At 40.3% G+C, this 17,455-nt stretch overlaps 1 protein-coding gene across 2 annotated transcripts; it reads left to right on the top strand.

Moving 5' to 3' along the window:
- The first annotated feature begins 408 nt into the window (after positions 1-408).
- LOC133554043 (glucocorticoid modulatory element-binding protein 2-like) lies at positions 409-15,814 on the top strand. Of its 2 annotated transcripts, none has more exons than XM_061902386.1 (10): positions 409-549; positions 6,451-6,569; positions 6,653-6,735; positions 6,802-6,926; positions 10,715-10,818; positions 12,624-12,772; positions 13,803-13,856; positions 13,931-14,068; positions 14,126-14,248; positions 14,995-15,814. In XM_061902386.1, the coding sequence occupies exons 1-10, from the start codon at positions 460-462 to the stop codon at positions 15,555-15,557; spliced, it is 1,548 nt and encodes a 515-aa protein (XP_061758370.1). In that variant the 5' UTR covers positions 409-459; the 3' UTR covers positions 15,558-15,814. The 2 variants fall into 2 exon arrangements, with proteins under 2 accessions (XP_061758370.1, XP_061758371.1); XM_061902387.1 differs by having other exon boundaries at positions 420-676.
- The last annotated feature ends 1,641 nt before the right edge of the window (positions 15,815-17,455 follow it).

Here is a 17,455-nt window from a genome sequence, read left to right as displayed (position 1 = left end):
TGCGTCACAGTAGGTGTGGTGTTCTTGGGATGCAACTCAGTAAATAAATGGGTTGTACTCTTCTTCCTCCAAACACGACCAGTTGAGTTGATACCAAAATGGATACATGGATGATACAGCAGAGGATTGGGAGAATGTCATGTGGTCAGATGAAACCAAAATAGAACTTTTTGGTATAAACTCAACTGGTGGTGTTTGGAGGAAGAAGAATACTGAGTTGCATCCCAAGAACACCATACCTACTGTGAAGCATGTACCGTATATATACACAGTATATATATATATATATATATATATATATATATATATATATTTTTTTTTTTTTTTAACAAACTCTCCTCATTTATTGACAGTCCCTAAGAGTACAGTCGACGCCAGGTGGCGCTGGTCACTTCCAAAGGACTTTATGGCGCGTCCAGAAGAAGACACGTGTGCGTCACGTGTCTTGTGTCACGTGTCATGTTCCTGGAGGAAGTCATAGCAAAGAAGATGAACATTTGGACTTCAAGCAGCACTTTTATCCGTTTAGAGGAGGTTGGAAGATCAGAAGTAGGTCGCTGCTCACTCCTCCGCTCTGTTAGCTGCCAACTTTAACTGGCCTTTGCAACCATTTTGCTCGCCTTACCGCTCCTTCGGCTAAGCTAGGAGGCTAACTAGCATCAGTGCTACACGGAAGGTAAGATTCCTTTCAAAATAAAGTCCGCCAGTGCTGACACGGCGTGATGTCCATCCTGCTGTGGCCTTCCTTCATGCACTTGCTGTCAACCGCTTTCTATTTTTTATTGATTTATTTCTTATCGTGCTCTGTTTGTGTTGTGTTTGCTCCTTTTCCTCGTGTTATCTTTGAAGCAGCACTCTGCTACATTTCAATGGGCTTTAGAATAAACTTCATTTAATATGAGCAGCTATTTCTTTATGTTTATCAGAGCAAGTACACATTTTTAGAGCTCAAAAGCTATTTTGAAGTGTATAATAGTTGGTATTTGCACTGTCAATAATTATTATCATTGCTATTGTAAGTGTGTTCCCCAGTGGTGTTCAAAGTGCATTTGTGGAATCCATCCATCTATCCATCCATTCATCCATCCATCCAACCATCCATCCATCCATCCATCCAACCATCCATCCATTCATCCATCCATCCAACCATCCATCCATCCATTCATCCATCCATTCATCCATCCAACCATCCATCCATCCAATTTCTACCGCTTGTCCCATTTTTGGGGTCACAGGGGGTGCTGGAGCCTATGGAGAAAACAAAATGAACAAGCAAAACATTGGAAACATAGAACAAAAAGGCAAATTATAAAGAGAAAAGGATGACATGTTGACATAATTCGTCACACAAATCACTTCTATAGGTATGTCTGTAAAAAAACAACAAAAAACAACAACACTTTATTTACACAAGGCCAGTTTTTTCCAACAGGACACTCCAGTGAAAGATGTACCATTTAGTTTTCTGTGATAGGTGTTAAAGAAATGATGCTCAACTTCATCAATACAAAGTCAAGGGTGCTCAAGATTTTAGATGTGACCATTTTGTTAAGGATATTCACTCCATTTCAAAACAGGTTGGTATCATTAAAAAGCTTGCTAAACAAAGATCTATCTTTAAATATTCAATGCTTGCTAAACAAAAGTCTATCTTTAAATATTCAATGCTTGTTGAACAAAAGTCTATCTTTAATTGTTCAATGCTTGCTAAACAAAGGTCTATCTTTAATTGTTCAATGCTTGCTAAACAAAGGTCTATCTTTAATTGTTCAATGCTTGCTAAACAAAAGTCTATCTTTAAATATTCAATGCTTGCTAAACAAAAGTCTATCTTTAAATATTCAATGCTTGTTAAACAAAAGTCTATCTTTAATTGTTCAATGCTTGCTAAACAAAGGTCTATCTTTAATTGTTCAATGCTCGCTAAACAAAGGTCTATCTTTAATTGTTCAATGCTTGCTAAACAAAGGTCTATCTTTAATTGTTCAATGCTTGCTAAACAAAAGTCTATCTTTAATTGTTCAATGCTTGCTAAACAAAGGTCTATCTTTAATTGTTCAATGCTTGCTAAACAAAGGTCTATCTTTAATTTTTCAATGCTTGCCAAACAAAGGTCTATCTTTAATTGTTCAATGCTCGCTAAACAAATGTCTACCTTTAATTGTTCAATGCTCGCTAAACAATTGTCTATCTTTAATTGTTCAATGCTCGCTAAACAAAGGTCTATCTTTAATTGTTCAATGCTCGCTAAACAAATGTCTATCTTTAATTGTTCAATGCTCGCTAAACAAAGGTCTATCTTTAATTTTTCAATGCTTGCTAAACAAAGGTCTATCTTTAATTGTTCAATGCTCGCTAAACAAAGGTCTATCTTTAATTGTTCAATGCTTGCTAAACAAAGGTCTATCTTTAATTGTTCAATGCTTGCTAAACAAAGGTCTATCTTTAATTGTTCAATGCTTGCTAAACAAAGGTCTATCTTTAATTGTTCAATGCTCGCTAAACAAAGGTCTATCTTTAATTGTTCAATGCTTGCTAAACAAAGGTCTATCTTTAATTGTTCAATGCTTGCTAAACAAAGGTCTATCTTTAATTTTTCAATGCTTGCCAAACAAAGGTCTATCTTTAATTGTTCAATGCTCGCTAAACAAATGTCTATCTTTAATTGTTCAATGCTTGCTAAACAAAAGTCTATCTTTAAATATTCAATGCTTGCTAAACAAAAGTCTATCTTTCAATATTCAATGCTTGTTAAACAAAAGTCTATCTTTAATTGTTCAATGCTTGCTAAACAAAGGTCTATCTTTAATTGTTCAATGCTCGCTAAACAAAGGTCTATCTTTAATTGTTCAATGCTTGCTAAACAAAGGTCTATCTTTAATTGTTCAATGCTTGCTAAACAAAAGTCTATCTTTAATTGTTCAATGCTTGCTAAACAAAGGTCTATCTTTAATTGTTCAATGCTTGCTAAACAAAGGTCTATCTTTAATTTTTCAATGCTTGCCAAACAAAGGTCTATCTTTAATTGTTCAATGCTCGCTAAACAAATGTCTACCTTTAATTGTTCAATGCTCGCTAAACAAATGTCTATCTTTAATTGTTCAATGCTCGCTAAACAAAGGTCTATCTTTAATTGTTCAATGCTCGCTAAACAAATGTCTATCTTTAATTGTTCAATGCTCGCTAAACAAAGGTCTATCTTTAATTTTTCAATGCTTGCTAAACAAAGGTCTATCTTTAATTGTTCAATGCTCGCTAAACAAAGGTCTATCTTTAATTGTTCAATGCTTGCTAAACAAAGGTCTATCTTTAATTGTTCAATGCTCGCTAAACAAAGGTCTATCTTTAATTGTTCAATGCTTGCTAAACAAAGGTCTATCTTTAATTGTTCAATGCTTGCTAAACAAAGGTCTATCTTTAATTTTTCAATGCTTGCCAAACAAAGGTCTATCTTTAATTGTTCAATGCTTGCTAAACAAAGGTCTATCTTTAATTGTTCAATGCTTGCTAAACAAAAGTCTATCTTTAAATATTCAATGCTTGCTAAACAAAAGTCTATCTTTAAATATTCAATGCTTGTTAAACAAAAGTCTATCTTTAATTGTTCAATGCTTGCTAAACAAAGGTCTATCTTTAATTGTTCAATGCTCGCTAAACAAAGGTCTATCTTTAATTGTTCAATGCTTGCTAAACAAAGGTCTATCTTTAATTGTTCAATGCTTGCTAAACAAAAGTCTATCTTTAATTGTTCAATGCTTGCTAAACAAAGGTCTATCTTTAATTGTTCAATGCTTGCTAAACAAAGGTCTATCTTTAATTTTTCAATGCTTGCCAAACAAAGGTCTATCTTTAATTGTTCAATGCTCGCTAAACAAATGTCTACCTTTAATTGTTCAATGCTCGCTAAACAAATGTCTATCTTTAATTGTTCAATGCTCGCTAAACAAAGGTCTATCTTTAATTGTTCAATGCTCGCTAAACAAATGTCTATCTTTAATTGTTCAATGCTCGCTAAACAAAGGTCTATCTTTAATTTTTCAATGCTTGCTAAACAAAGGTCTATCTTTAATTGTTCAATGCTCGCTAAACAAAGGTCTATCTTTAATTGTTCAATGCTTGCTAAACAAAGGTCTATCTTTAATTGTTCAATGCTTGCTAAACAAAGGTCTATCTTTAATTTTTCAATGCTTGCCAAACAAAGGTCTATCTTTAATTGTTCAATGCTCGCTAAACAAATGTCTACCTTTAATTGTTCAATGCTCGCTAAACAAATGTCTATCTTTAATTGTTCAATGCTCGCTAAACAAAGGTCTATCTTTAATTGTTCAATGCTCGCTAAACAAATGTCTATCTTTAATTGTTCAATGCTCGCTAAACAAAGGTCTATCTTTAATTGTTCAATGCTTGCTAAACAAAGGTCTATCTTTAATTGTTCAATGCTCGCTAAACAAAGGTCTATCTTTAATTGTTCAATGCTTGCTAAACAAAGGTCTATCTTTAATTGTTCAATGCTCGCTAAACAAAGGTCTATCTTTAATTGTTCAATGCTCGCTAAACAAAGGTCTATCTTTAATTGTTCAATGCTCGCTAAACAAAGGTCTATCTTTAATTTTTCAATGCTCGCTAAACAAAGGTCTATCTTTAATTTTTCAATGCTTGCTAAACAAAGGTCTATCTTTAATTGATTCCATGCATGAAATGAGCCTGGGAAGTGGCGGGAAATCTTAAGTTGGAAAACAAACGAGCGGGCAATCGATTCCCAAATAATTCCGTGTGTCAATCGATCCATTTAAAAGCTATTTGGCAGACCGACGCATAAATGTGTAACTTCTACTTTTTACAGCTGGAGTGTAGATTTCGATATAAAGATAGTACGTTGTGAGTATTTGTGTATCGTGGTGATGAATACACACACATGTACTTTATTTGTAATGGTCGCTTTTAGCCTTTTTTCAAAAGAAATCCAATCTGACTTTTTAATGACACTCATGTTCTACACATTTTGAAGGCTGATCCAGTGTTGATACTGGATGATATCATCTTCAATCTGAAATTGAGTGTTCTTCAGTTTTAGTCAAGTCATTGACAGAAGCTAAACATGCTAGGCTATAGGCTACCAGGAGCTAGCAGCTACACAACAGCTAAGCACTTAAACGAGACATAGGTAATATATTGCGGTGTAAAAACAAGACATTTGTCACTACGAACAAACAATTCCAGTTACCAACACATACAAAGTCTCCGAGGCAGAAGTGTAGTAGGAAGTATCCAGTAACAAATGTGTCCGCATCATTTACTTTACTGCATCTTGCGCTTAAATGCCTTCGACTACAAAGTTTTCCAAAAGAAAACTAATTAGTACTCCACTTCAACTTAATGACTGCATAGGTCCATTCCTGAGGGTTAATAATAAATAGTTTGATTCAAGAACTCCTTCATTCCGCACTCCACCCAGCTGTATAATCACTGGCCATACAGCAATAGATGATATCTGTCTGTTACCTGACACCTGACACCTGACACGTTAGCTACCTCTCTTTCTTTATCATGCATATTTTCTGCTGGATCTACTCTCTATTTCAGGCTGCAGCTGTTAGATATACTGTCATATTGTAAATGGTAATTGTTATGTATTGTACATATAATATAAACATATAATATAATATATCAGTATTTATCATATACTGTACATATATTACGTAAATATTACATATATGTTTTATATTGCTACTGGGGTACATGTTTAGTCTATTTTATACCTGTCTAAGGTCAGTGTTCTGTTTGACTATTTTTACTTGATCAAACCTTTTCTAACATCCCACACTACTAAATGATACGTACTATGATCACATTAATATCAGTATCGGCCAATACTCAACTATTAGTATATATTAGTGCATATACACATGTGTATATGCACGCATACATGTGTATATATATATATATATATATATATATATATATATATAAATATGTCTTGATTGGATTATCCAGAGAATATTGCTCGATACCGTGGTAGAGCGCAATATGTAGGTGTGGGAAAAATCACAAGACTACTTCATCTCTACAGAACTGTTTCATGAGGGGTTCCCTCAATCATCAGGAGATTTAAAAAAAAAAATCTGATGATTGAGGGAACCCCTCATGAAACAGTTCTGTAGAGACAAAGTAGTCTTGTGATTTTTCCCACACCTACATATATATATATATATATATATATATATATATATATATATATATATATAGATACATATCTTCTTTTTTACTATTTATCTTACTATATTATTGTGTATGCACCTTAGGGGATGTGCTCCAATGTTGTTGTTTGAACCTGTTGACTGTAATAATGACAATACTACTCTCTTCTATTCTAGTAGTATGAATCCACCAGCTATAAAACTTTAGTGATGTTTCCATTGGTTTTGTTACAATTGTCCTTGTGCACTCCAGCGCCGCACCATGGCCTCACCCTCGGCGAAAAGGACGGAGGTGGTGACGGTCACAACGGCGGAGGACGCCAGTGGGAAGGAGGAGGATGAAAGTGAGCTGGAGACGGCGCATCAGGCCAGGTTTGCAGCCACTCGGCGGCAGGGCGGTGGGCGATATCACCGGCCATGACAGCGCCACCTATCTTTTCTTTCTGACGTTTCAGAGAGGAAGACCTTGCTGCCGCTCAAGAAGAAACAGAAGATCCGAGTAAAAGACATGACCTGTCCAGCCAAGAAGCTGTGATTGGTACTTTGGAATAAATATGAGCTTTGGTGTAAAGATGGAGGAGAGTTTGACTTCTTTTGTCTGCAGTGAAGTTGACAGAGGAAGTGGATATGGAAGCTGATGTCTTCTACCCCATCACCTGTGGCGACAGCAAAGCCACGCTGCTGTGGAAGAAGTTTGTCTGCCCGGGGATTAACGTGAAATGTGTGGAGGTAAGTCCACGCCACCTCTTGTTGACAATACTCACATGGACATGAAGACCAGCAACTTATTTTTATTTATTTAGTTTTGGTCCTGTCCAGCTTCTCAGGGAAATCATATAGTTGATGTAGATGTAGATGTAGATGTAGATGTAGATGTAGATGTAGATGCCCATATTGGCTGTTCAGATTGACTTTACAAAAGAGAAGTGTAGGATACTTCTCTTGTTGCCTTATTTCAATTTGACTTTATTAAATGTATTTATATTATCATTTGGTGCAGCCGGGCCGGAGCAGGAGGGGATAGGAAGAGAAAAAAAGGAAGACAGAGGGGAAATTGTGGGGTTAAGAGGGGGATTAGACAGAGAGACAAAAACAACAACAGCAAACACAACAATAACAATATCAGCAACTTATATGGAACAGTTAGTGGGGAAAAAGTGTCTTATAGTCAACATTATTGATTTATTTCATCAACTATTCCAAATAAGGACCGGGAGGTTAAAAAAAAAAATATATATATATAAACATTTTCATTCAAATGGAACTTCCTCTGATTATAATCCCTCAGCTATCAAGGCGGAAAGGAAAGGAAATGTATACAAAATAGTCAAATCACATTGAACACTTAAAGGTGTTAAAATCATGAATATGTAAGAAATGCTTGATAAAGTGTAAGAAAATAGTACAAAGTGTGGAAATGTAAACATAGAAACCTGAGAAGAACTACTTTCTGCAGGAAGTTACAGCTGTGCTCTAAAGGGTGGTGTGGTATTAGCGCTCTTGCCTTGCATCATGTACACACCACATTGGTCTGACTACGCTCCTTTTTTTAAAAATCCAAAAAAGTCTGTCCAGGTGACTTTTCCTCTTTTATCCACAATTTCTTCTTTTGGATTTTATCTTCTCACTCCATGCAAAGAATCAACCAATCAACCAATCAATCAATCAACCAATCAATCAATGTTTATTTCCAAAGCCCTAAATCACAAGTGTCTCAAAGGGCTGCACAAGCCACAAGCACATCCTGGGTTCAGATCCCACAAGCAAACTTGATAGTCGATACTGTCTCCTGATTGTCTGCTAGCGTGCCACGCCCACTGTTCACTGATCACTTCCTGCGTTGCTCGGCCTCCGGAGAGCGAATGTCTTTGTTCATGCAACCAACCTTGCTTCCAAACCTCACCTTTCTTCCCACAAAAAATTAGAAAAAACCTTAACATTTTTTACTAAAGGCATTTTTATTGATATCGGTTATGAGTCTATGGCGATATATATTGATATTGTTTTATTGCCCAGCCCTAACTAGCATGCTAAACTTCTTTGCTGGAAAGTTGAAGATGAAATAATAACAAATGCATCTTTTTGCGGATGGTGTTCTGCTGACTTCGACTGCGGATGTTGTGGATCGGTGGAGGGAATACTTCGAAGACCTCCTCAATCCCACCAACACGTCTTTCTTTGAGGAAGCGGTGCCTGGGGAATCTGTGGTGGACTCTCCTATTTCTGGGGCTGAGGTCGCTGAGGTAGTTAAAAAGCTCCTCGGTGGCAAGGCCCCAGGGGTGGATGAGATCCGCCCGGAGTTCCTTAAGGCTCTGGATGCTGTGGGGCTGTCTTGGTTGACAAGACTCTGCAGCATCGCGTGGACATCGGGGGCGGTACCTCTGGATTGGCAGACCGGGGTGGTGGTCCCTCTCTTTAAGAAGGGGGACCGGAGGGTGTGTTCCAACTATCGTGGGATCACACTCCTCAGCCTTCCCGGTAAGGTTTATTCAGGTGTACTGGAGAGGAGGCTACGCCGGATAGTCGAACCTCGGATTCAGGAGGAACAGTGTGGTTTTCGTCCTGGTCGTGGAACTGTGGACCAGCTCTATACTCTCGGCAGGGTTCTTGAGGGTGCATGGGAGTTTGCCCAACCAGTCTACATGTGCTTTGTGGACTTGGAGAAGGCATTCGACCGTGTCCCTCGGGAAGTCCTGTGGGGAGTGCTCAGAGAGTATGGGGTATCGGAATGTCTTATTGTGGCGGTCCGCTCCCTGTATGATCAGTGTCAGAACTTGGTCCGCATTGCCGGCAGTAAGTGGAACACATTTCCAGTGAGGGTTGGACTCCGCCAAGGCTGTCCTTTGTCACCCATTCTGTTCATAACTTTTATGGACAGAATTTCTAGGCGCAGTCAAGGCGTTGAGGGGTTCCGGTTTGGTGGCCACGGGATTAGGTCTCTGCTTTTTGCAGATGATGTAGTCCTGATGGCTTCATCTGGCCGGGATCTTCAGCTCTCACTGGATCGGTTCGCAGCCGAGTGTGAAGCGACCGGAATGAGAATCAGCACCTCCAAGTCCGAGTCCATGGTTCTCGCCCGGAAAAGGGTGGAGTGCCATCTCCGGGTTGGGGAGGAGACCCTGCCCCAAGTGGAGGAGTTCAAGTACCTAGGAGTCTTGTTCACGAGTGGGGGAAGAGTGGATCGTGAGATCGACAGGCGGATCGGTGCGGCGTCTTCAGTAATGCGGACGTTGTATCGATCCGTTGTGGTGAAGAAGGAGCTGAGCCGGAAGGCAAAGCTCTCAATTTACCGGTCGATCTACGTTCCCATCCTCACCTATGGTCATGAGCTTTGGGTCATGACCGAAAGGATAAGATCACGGGTACAAGCGGCCGAAATGAGTTTCCTCCGCCGGGTGGCGGGGCTCTCCCTTAGAGATAGGGTGAGAAGCTCTGCCATCCGGGAGGAGCTCAACGTAAAGCCGCTGCTCCTCCACATCGAGAGGAGCCAGATGAGGTGGTTCGGGCATCTGGTCAGGATGCCACCCGAACGCCTCCCTAGGGATGTGTTTAGGGCACGTCCAGCTGGTAGGAGGCCACGGGGAAGACCCAGGACACGTTGGGAAGACTATGTCTCCCGGCTGGCCTGGGAACGCCTCGGGATCCCCCGGGAAGAGCTAGACGAAGTGGCTGGAGATAGGGAAGTCTGGGCTTCCCTGCTTAGGCTGCTGCCCCCGCGACCCGACCTCGGATAAGCGGAAGATGATGGATGGATGGATGGGCATCTTTTTCAAGCAGTTCTTAGTACATCATTCAAAAGTCAGAGATTTAGGAGAAGTTTTGAAGTTTTATTTAATAAGGTAATTGTGTAAGACCCACAACAGATCAATCATCAAGATTATGGGACTATTATGTGTAGTCTGGGTGTTTAAAAAAACCCAATGTGCATTCTAACCCAAAGGAGTGATAACATCCTAACTTTGGATTTGGTGAAGTGTTCCACTTCTATTCTATAACATCATGGACAACTGGGCTTGGCAAAGTTACTTTCAGTCTCTTAGAATTAAACTTGTACCTCTTCATGGGAACTTGGATCTTCTTCTTTTTCTTCATAAACCCTAGTCTTTACTGACTGACCTATCATGGTTTATATATATATATATACATATATATATGTGTATATATATATATATATGTATATATATATATATATGTATATGTGTCAGGTTCAAACACTATTAATCAGACAAGAAGCAAGGAACCAAGCAGAGACAGAGTTCAATAAAGCTCATGAGGAGAACGCATGGATCTGAACACTTAGTCCCAGTCTCGCCCTACGCTCTAAGGTTCAACTCCCGCATCCCTCTTTTTATTCAGAGTTCCATAGGCAACATCACTGAGGCCGCCTCTAAAAGGAGTGGTCACATATATTATGCAAAGCAGGTCCTATCATGGTTGACATATATATATATATATATATATATATATGTTTATATTTATGGATTCATCTAAAAAATGCTTTGTTTGTCTTTTTTTAGTTCAACGAGCAACTCATCAGCCCAAAGGAGTTTGTATGTTTAGCAGGCAAGTCCACCTTGAAGGACTGGAAAAGAGCCATTCGATTCAACGGCAACATGCTCAGGTCTGGATCAAATATTTAGTAATCAATAGCCCAGATTAGATTGTTAAGGCGCCTGTGCCAAAACATAGTTCTTCCATCCCTTTCTGTGTCATGAGTGGAAACCAAACGTTTTTCTATCTTCATCTGTTTTATGAGTGGCAACCAACAGATTATGCAGACTTCTGCCATCTTCAGAAAGAGCATTTCATTGTTCTGCTGTCACTCTGCATCGCTAGCATAAGTGGATGAACAAAATGCTAGAGCTGCAGCTATCAAGTATGTTCTTCTAAAAATTCCTTCAATGAATCAAGTAATGGGTTAAAGAGCAATTATAAACTGCTTCTCTGTTTGTAATAGGCATAAAGTACATGTCATTGTCTGTGCCATCAAACTGATGGAGCAGGGACCCCTACTTGTACATCTTCTATGGAATTGTCTTTATAATTAAAGTGGTCCTAAAGGTACCTAGCAATAGTGCAATGCTCCCATGTTGAAATAATATAGTACAACTGACAACTAGCACCATCATTGCTAAATAACACTTGGTGCGCTAATTACTAGCTGGCAACTAGCACACTAATTGCTGTCTGGAAAGTGCCGCACTATTCACTTGCTGACAACTTGTGGGACCTACTCAGTGGCCGAGTGCACTGCTTCTCAAATGGGGGACTTGAAGGTAGGCCAAGGGGTATGTGAGGTTTTTTTTAAATGTTCTAAAACTAGCAACAATTAAAAAATCCTTTATAATATATTTATTGATCAATACTTCAACAAAATATGAATGTAAGTTCATAAAGTGTGAAAAGAAATGCAACAATGCAATATTCAGTGTTGACAGCTAGATTGTTTGTGGACATGTTCCATAAATATTGATGTTAAAGATTTCTTTTGTGCATAAATGTTTAGAAGTAAGTTGATGAATCCAGATGGATCTCTATTACAATCCCCAAAGAGGGCTCTTTAAGTTGATGATTACTTCTATGTGGAGAAATCTGCATTTAGAATTTAATCATTTGTTTATTTTTCAACAAGTTTTTACTCATTTTTATATCTTTTTTTTTCAAATAGTTGAAGAAAGACCACTACAAATGAGCAATATTTTGCACTGTTATACAATTTAATAAATCAGAAAGTGATGACATAGTGCTGTATTTTACTTCTTTAGCTCCTCTTTTTAACCAAAAATGCTTTGCTCTGATTAGGGGGTACTTGAATGAAAAAAATGTACACAGGGGGTACATCACTGAAAAAGGTTGAGAACCACTGGCCTAGTGGTTAGAGTGTCCTGCCCTGAGATGGGTGGGTTGTGAGTTCAAACCCCAGGCAAGTCATACCAAAGACTATAAAAATGGGAGCCATTACCTCCCTGCTTGGCACTCAGAATCAAGGCTTGGAATTGGGGGTTAAATCACCAAAAATGATTCCTGGGCGCAGCCACCGCTGCTGCTCACTGCTCCCCTCACCTCCCAGGGGGTGAACAAGGGGATGGGTCAAATGCAGAGGACAAATTTCACCACACCTAGTGTGTGTGTGACTATCATTGCTACTTTAACTGAAGTTCTCGCTAGCTGAAAAGCTGTGCGTGAATGGCATGCAGACCAGACACTTCCTGCACTAATCCTTTGCTGACAAAGGATGCGCTAATTGTTAGCGGACAACTGATGGTCTAATTGTCAACTGACAACTGGTACGCTAATCGCTAGTTGGCCGTTAATTGGAGCTGACAACTATACTTCTACTGTACTTATTTATAGCATTAAGCAGTGATTATTTCAGCATGTTCTGTGCCCTCCGAAGCAAACATGTCAACACTAGTCCCTCCTCAGGAAGATCATGGACTCCGGCGAGCTGGACTTCTACCAGCACGCCAAGGTGTGCTCCAACACGTGCCGCAGCACCAAGATCGACGTGGTGGCGAACAAAGTGTCGGTCAGCTCCGATCAGACTGCTGAAGCGGCCTCGTCCACGTCCTGCTGTGAGTACACCATCTTGAACACTGCGTTTGTCCTTTTAAGACCACACAAAGTCTAAAGAAGACTCCTCCTATGCCGTGTTGCATGTGCTACAGAAGCAGTGTTTGGCCTTGGTGGAGGTCACATACCCACAAAGCTTTGTGAAGACTGGCTGTGTTTGAACTGGTCCTTGGTCTAGGTCTATGCGTCACAAGCTGCTTAAGGAGTGTTGCCATGACCCCTTTTTTGTTCTTTATTATGTTGTGGCCTGCTGCCTGAAGTGTCCTTGTATTCTTTTTCAAAAGCTTTTAATCATTATTTTTGCAGCAGAGTGCAACTGTAGCATCGCTTTTCTAATATTTGGTCCCTCTTATACACCGGACTTTCTGGACTATAGAGCCCACCGCATATAAGCTGACAACAACACGTTCCAGGAAAAAATAGTTTTCCATATATTAGCCACACATGTTTATCTTGTGAAAGTATTCTGTAAATGTCTATTTACACACCTGAATTGTTTCCAAATGGTATGTATAACAGGACAGTAAAACGGCTGATCAAACAAAACAGAAGTCGTGGTCATGGAAGCTAACTCTCCAATCAGCTAAACAGACTCAGTAACTCCACGCTGACATTTTGGTGAATTTACTGAGGAATTTGTGAAAGTGAAACACTCCACAAAGAATGTCTTTGTTAGTTAATAATACTAACACCGTCACTGGTGAATGTGTTAGCATATTAGCTCATGCTAAGGACGCTGGCTAGATGACATTGTGATATGCATGCAGACATCACACATGGGACGCTTTAGGAAGTAAGACTTCTTTTAGTTGTTGAGTGAGGAGTGGAGTAGAAAGGATATCCACTCACGTCCTGAGCTTCCTTGTATCACCAAATTACCAATTAGCACCACTCCACTTCAATTTAAAGACAGCTAAAGTTGATTGCGAATGGTTAATAAGAAATGATGTTGGACCATTGACTCATTGGACTGCTATCAGACGGAATGGGAAAAGACAAGATGTTAAAGAGCATGTTGTGTTTTCCTTGCAGTGAATGGAGGATGTGTTTCAGAGGAGCCCTCAGAGTGGGTGACGGCCATTAGAGGTGAGTCCTCATCTCAGCTGCAGAAAGTCTGATGATGATGGTGGATGACCGCTGGTTTGCCTGTCTGTCGCCAGAGGACTCGCTAACATTCTGGCGTGCAGTGAAGGAGGCGGGGCTGCTGGAGGAGGTCATGGAGGACTTTCAGAAAGACCTGCAAGAGCTGCTAAAGGGGCTGCAAGAGAGAGTGTCCCAGCCACCGCTGCAGGTCAAAGGTTAGAGCGCCACAGTGCAGTGGTTGACTTGTGAGGTGCTGATCCTTGTTTTGTCAGACGCTGCTTTGCTGAATAACATCGTGCAGAACTTTGGCATGCTGGATCTGGTGAAGAAGGTTGTGAGCAGTCACAAGAGCCAGATGGACCACTACAGGGAGCAGTACACCAGCAGCCTGGCGGGTCAGTGCTGCTACCTTCAAGGCGCTTTTTCTATGGTCCTTTAGGTACTGTGCACTCTTTCAATGGAAGAAACGTATCTTGGAGTTGGCCACACGAGGGCAGCAAAGTTGCAGTGATGAGATGTTCAGCTATTTTCAAACAAGCAGTAGACATGACTTATGTGTGCTATTTAAACTTTTAGTACTTATCAAACTTGTGTACTTATTATTTAGGTCCATGGCAGAGTGAGGGTCATTTAGGTCCATGGCAGAGTGAGGGTCTTTAGGTCCATGGCAGAGTGAGGGTCATTTAGGTCCATGGCAGAGTGAGGGTCATTTAGGTCCATGGCAGAGTGAGGGTCATTTAGGTCCATGGCAGAGTGAGGGTCATTTAGGTCCATGGCAGAGTGAGGGTCATTTAGGTCCATGGCAGAGTGAGGGTCATTTAGGTCCATCGCAGAGTGAGGGTCATTTAGGTCCATGGCAGAGTGAGGGTCATTTAGGTCCATGGCAGAGTGAGGGTCATTTAGGTCCATGGCAGAGTGAGGGTCATTTAGGTCCATGGCAGAGTGAGGGTCATTTAGGTCCATGGCAGAGTGAGGGTCATTTAGGTCCATGGCAGAGTGAGGGTCATTTAGGTCCATGGCAGAGTGAGGGTCATTTAGGTCCATGGCAGAGTGAGGGTCATTTAGGTCCATGGCAGAGTGAGGGTCATTTAGGTCCATGGCAGAGTGAGGGTTTACGTTTGGTGTTTGTTTCCTGCCACAGCTCTGGAGCAGCAATGTGACGAGCACAGGAAGCGAGCCAAGGAGCTGAAGAGCAAATCTCAGCACCTCAACAACGTGCTGATGAACCTGGCGCCCGCCCCGCCGCCGCCCAAGCGCCCACGGTCGGGCCGCTCCATCTCCAGCCCCGTCAGCATCAGCCCGGCGCCCACGCAGGTCACGCTGCCTCTCAGCCATCTGAGCGGCGTGGCGCTCGGCAAGCTGCTCACCGTGGCGGGCGCCCCGGCAGCCTCCAACCTCGGCGGGTACACCCTGCTGACCTCGCCGCTCAACGGCTCGGAGCTGGTGGCCGACGCGTCCAACCTGACGGTGCTGTCCACCGTGGCGGGTCAGGAGGGGGCGTCCGCCGAGAGCACCTTTGTGAAAATGCTGGGCCCTCAGTTCCAGCTGCTGACTCTGCCAGCCGCCATTCAGGGCCTGGCCGCCACTCAAAACGGCGGCACCCTGGCACAGCCGCTCGGAAGCTTTGCGGTGGTGGACGACATTTTTCTACAGGGAGTCCAAGATGAAGAAGGTCAGGCCAATGAGGTGAGAGGGGAAGAATAGTTAGTTGTATTGCCACATTGTTAGCTGAGGAAATAGTCCTCAAGAACTTTTGCAGTTATTTATAGCCCTCTGCTCAGTCACCCACTCTCTTTGTCTCTGTGGGGGGAGGTGTACAAATGATCCCCATTAAGCCCAAAATAAAAAAAAAGTTGTCCCATTTCAGATATTCCCTGAAAATCCGCCCATAACCTTTAGAGTTTTTGAAGTAGCAAACAAAGCCCTGGCGGAGGTAATAAATGAAGTTTAGTTGACTTGAAGCCGAGCTGCTCTCACTCCTTTCTCACTTTCCTCAACTGGAGAGGAAGCAACCAAACTAAAGTTGGCTTCATTTCCAACATGCAAACTTATTTCTCATTCCAGCCTGTCCCAAAAGAAGTAGGAAGGAACACATCTTTTTTTAAACCTCACCTCTTTTTTCAAACATAAAGTTACTTTCAAAAAAATGTTTTTTTTGCAAATCTTTGGTTCCAGTTTTTTTACCGCTTGTCCCTTTCAGGGTGGCGGGGGATGCTGGAGCCTATCCGAGCTGCCCGTGGCAGGGCTATGTAGTCCAAATGTAAACTAGAACCTTGAACTAAGTGCGGCCCACAGCTGGAATGTAGTCGGACATGAAGCATGAATTGTGCAGCAATAACCATCTCTTGCAATATTTCTTCTACATCTGCCACAAGGTGGCGTGGCAACATGGAAGTTGAACTCAATGATCATTTCATGCAGACTTGTCCTTTCAAGCAGTCAACTACTAGTGAAGTACAATCCTTGACCACATTTGAGGACTGAGGTGCTGCCATCAAAACTATTCAAACATGCCATATTTTATTCAAACTCTTCACTAAATCAATCAAATATACATATTTCACTTTTGAATTGAACTGAAATAATGACAAATAATATTCTAATTTATTGAGACACACCTGTACAGTGGTCCCTAGTTTATTGCTATTAATTGGTTCCGGTCCTGTCTGTGGTAAACTCGTTTCCTTAAAGTAGGAACTATTCATTCTTAATATAATATATTCATAGAGCAATAAAACTATTTTGAAAATACTTTATCATATCATATGTGTATGTATATATACATATATATATATATATATATATATATATATATACATATATATATATATATATATATATATTAGGGGTGTGGGGAAAAAATCGATTCAAATTTGAATTGCGATACGTTGTGCGATTCAGAATTGATTCTCATTTTTTTAAAATCAATTTTTTTATATATTTTTTTATTTAAATTTTTTTTAAATTATTCTTATTTTTTTCAATCCAACAAAGCACTACACAACAATACCATAACAATGCAATCCAAAAGCAAAGCTGAGGCAGCAACACTCAGAACTGCAATAAACAGAACAATTGAGAGAAGACACAAACACCACACAGAACAAAACAAAAGTAGTGAATATTATCAACAACAGTATCAATATTAGTTATCATTTCAGCATAGCAGTGATTAAAAATCCCTCATTGACATTATCATTAGACATTTATAAAAATAATAAAAAAAGAACAATAGTGTCACAGTGGCTTACACTTGCATGGCATCTCATAAGCTGGACAACACACTGTGTCCAATGTTTTCACTAAGATAAAATAGTTAATAGTTCAAACAAATTTACATTATTGCAATCAGTTGATAAAACATTGTCCTTTACAATTATAAAAGCTTTTTTTAAACAAATCTACTACTCTACTAGCATGTCAGCAGACTGGGGTAGATCCTGCTAAAATCTATGTATTGAATGAATACACAATCCTTTTCAATCGGAAAATAAATCGTTTTTCAATCGAGAATCGAATGGAATCGAAAAAATCGATATGTTATCGAATCGCGACCACAAGAATCGATATTGAATCGAATCGTGGGACACCCAAAGATTCGC

The sequence above is a fragment of the Nerophis ophidion genome, linkage group LG06, assembly GCF_033978795.1.
Source record: "Nerophis ophidion isolate RoL-2023_Sa linkage group LG06, RoL_Noph_v1.0, whole genome shotgun sequence".
Lineage (NCBI taxonomy): Eukaryota > Metazoa > Chordata > Actinopteri > Syngnathiformes > Syngnathidae > Nerophis > Nerophis ophidion.
This window is presented reverse-complemented; position numbering and strand designations above follow the sequence as displayed.

Coding starts and splice junctions, on each gene's coding strand:
- LOC133554043 (XM_061902386.1), top strand. CDS start 460: ATGTTCCTGGAGGAAGTCATAGCAAAGAAGATGAACATTTGGACTTCA. Junction 6,927..10,714: donor TTAACGTGAAATGTGTGGAG/GTAAGTCCACGC, acceptor GTCTTTTTTTAG/TTCAACGAGCAACTCATCAG. Junction 14,069..14,125: donor GCCACCGCTGCAGGTCAAAG/GTTAGAGCGCCA, acceptor TTGTTTTGTCAG/ACGCTGCTTTGCTGAATAAC.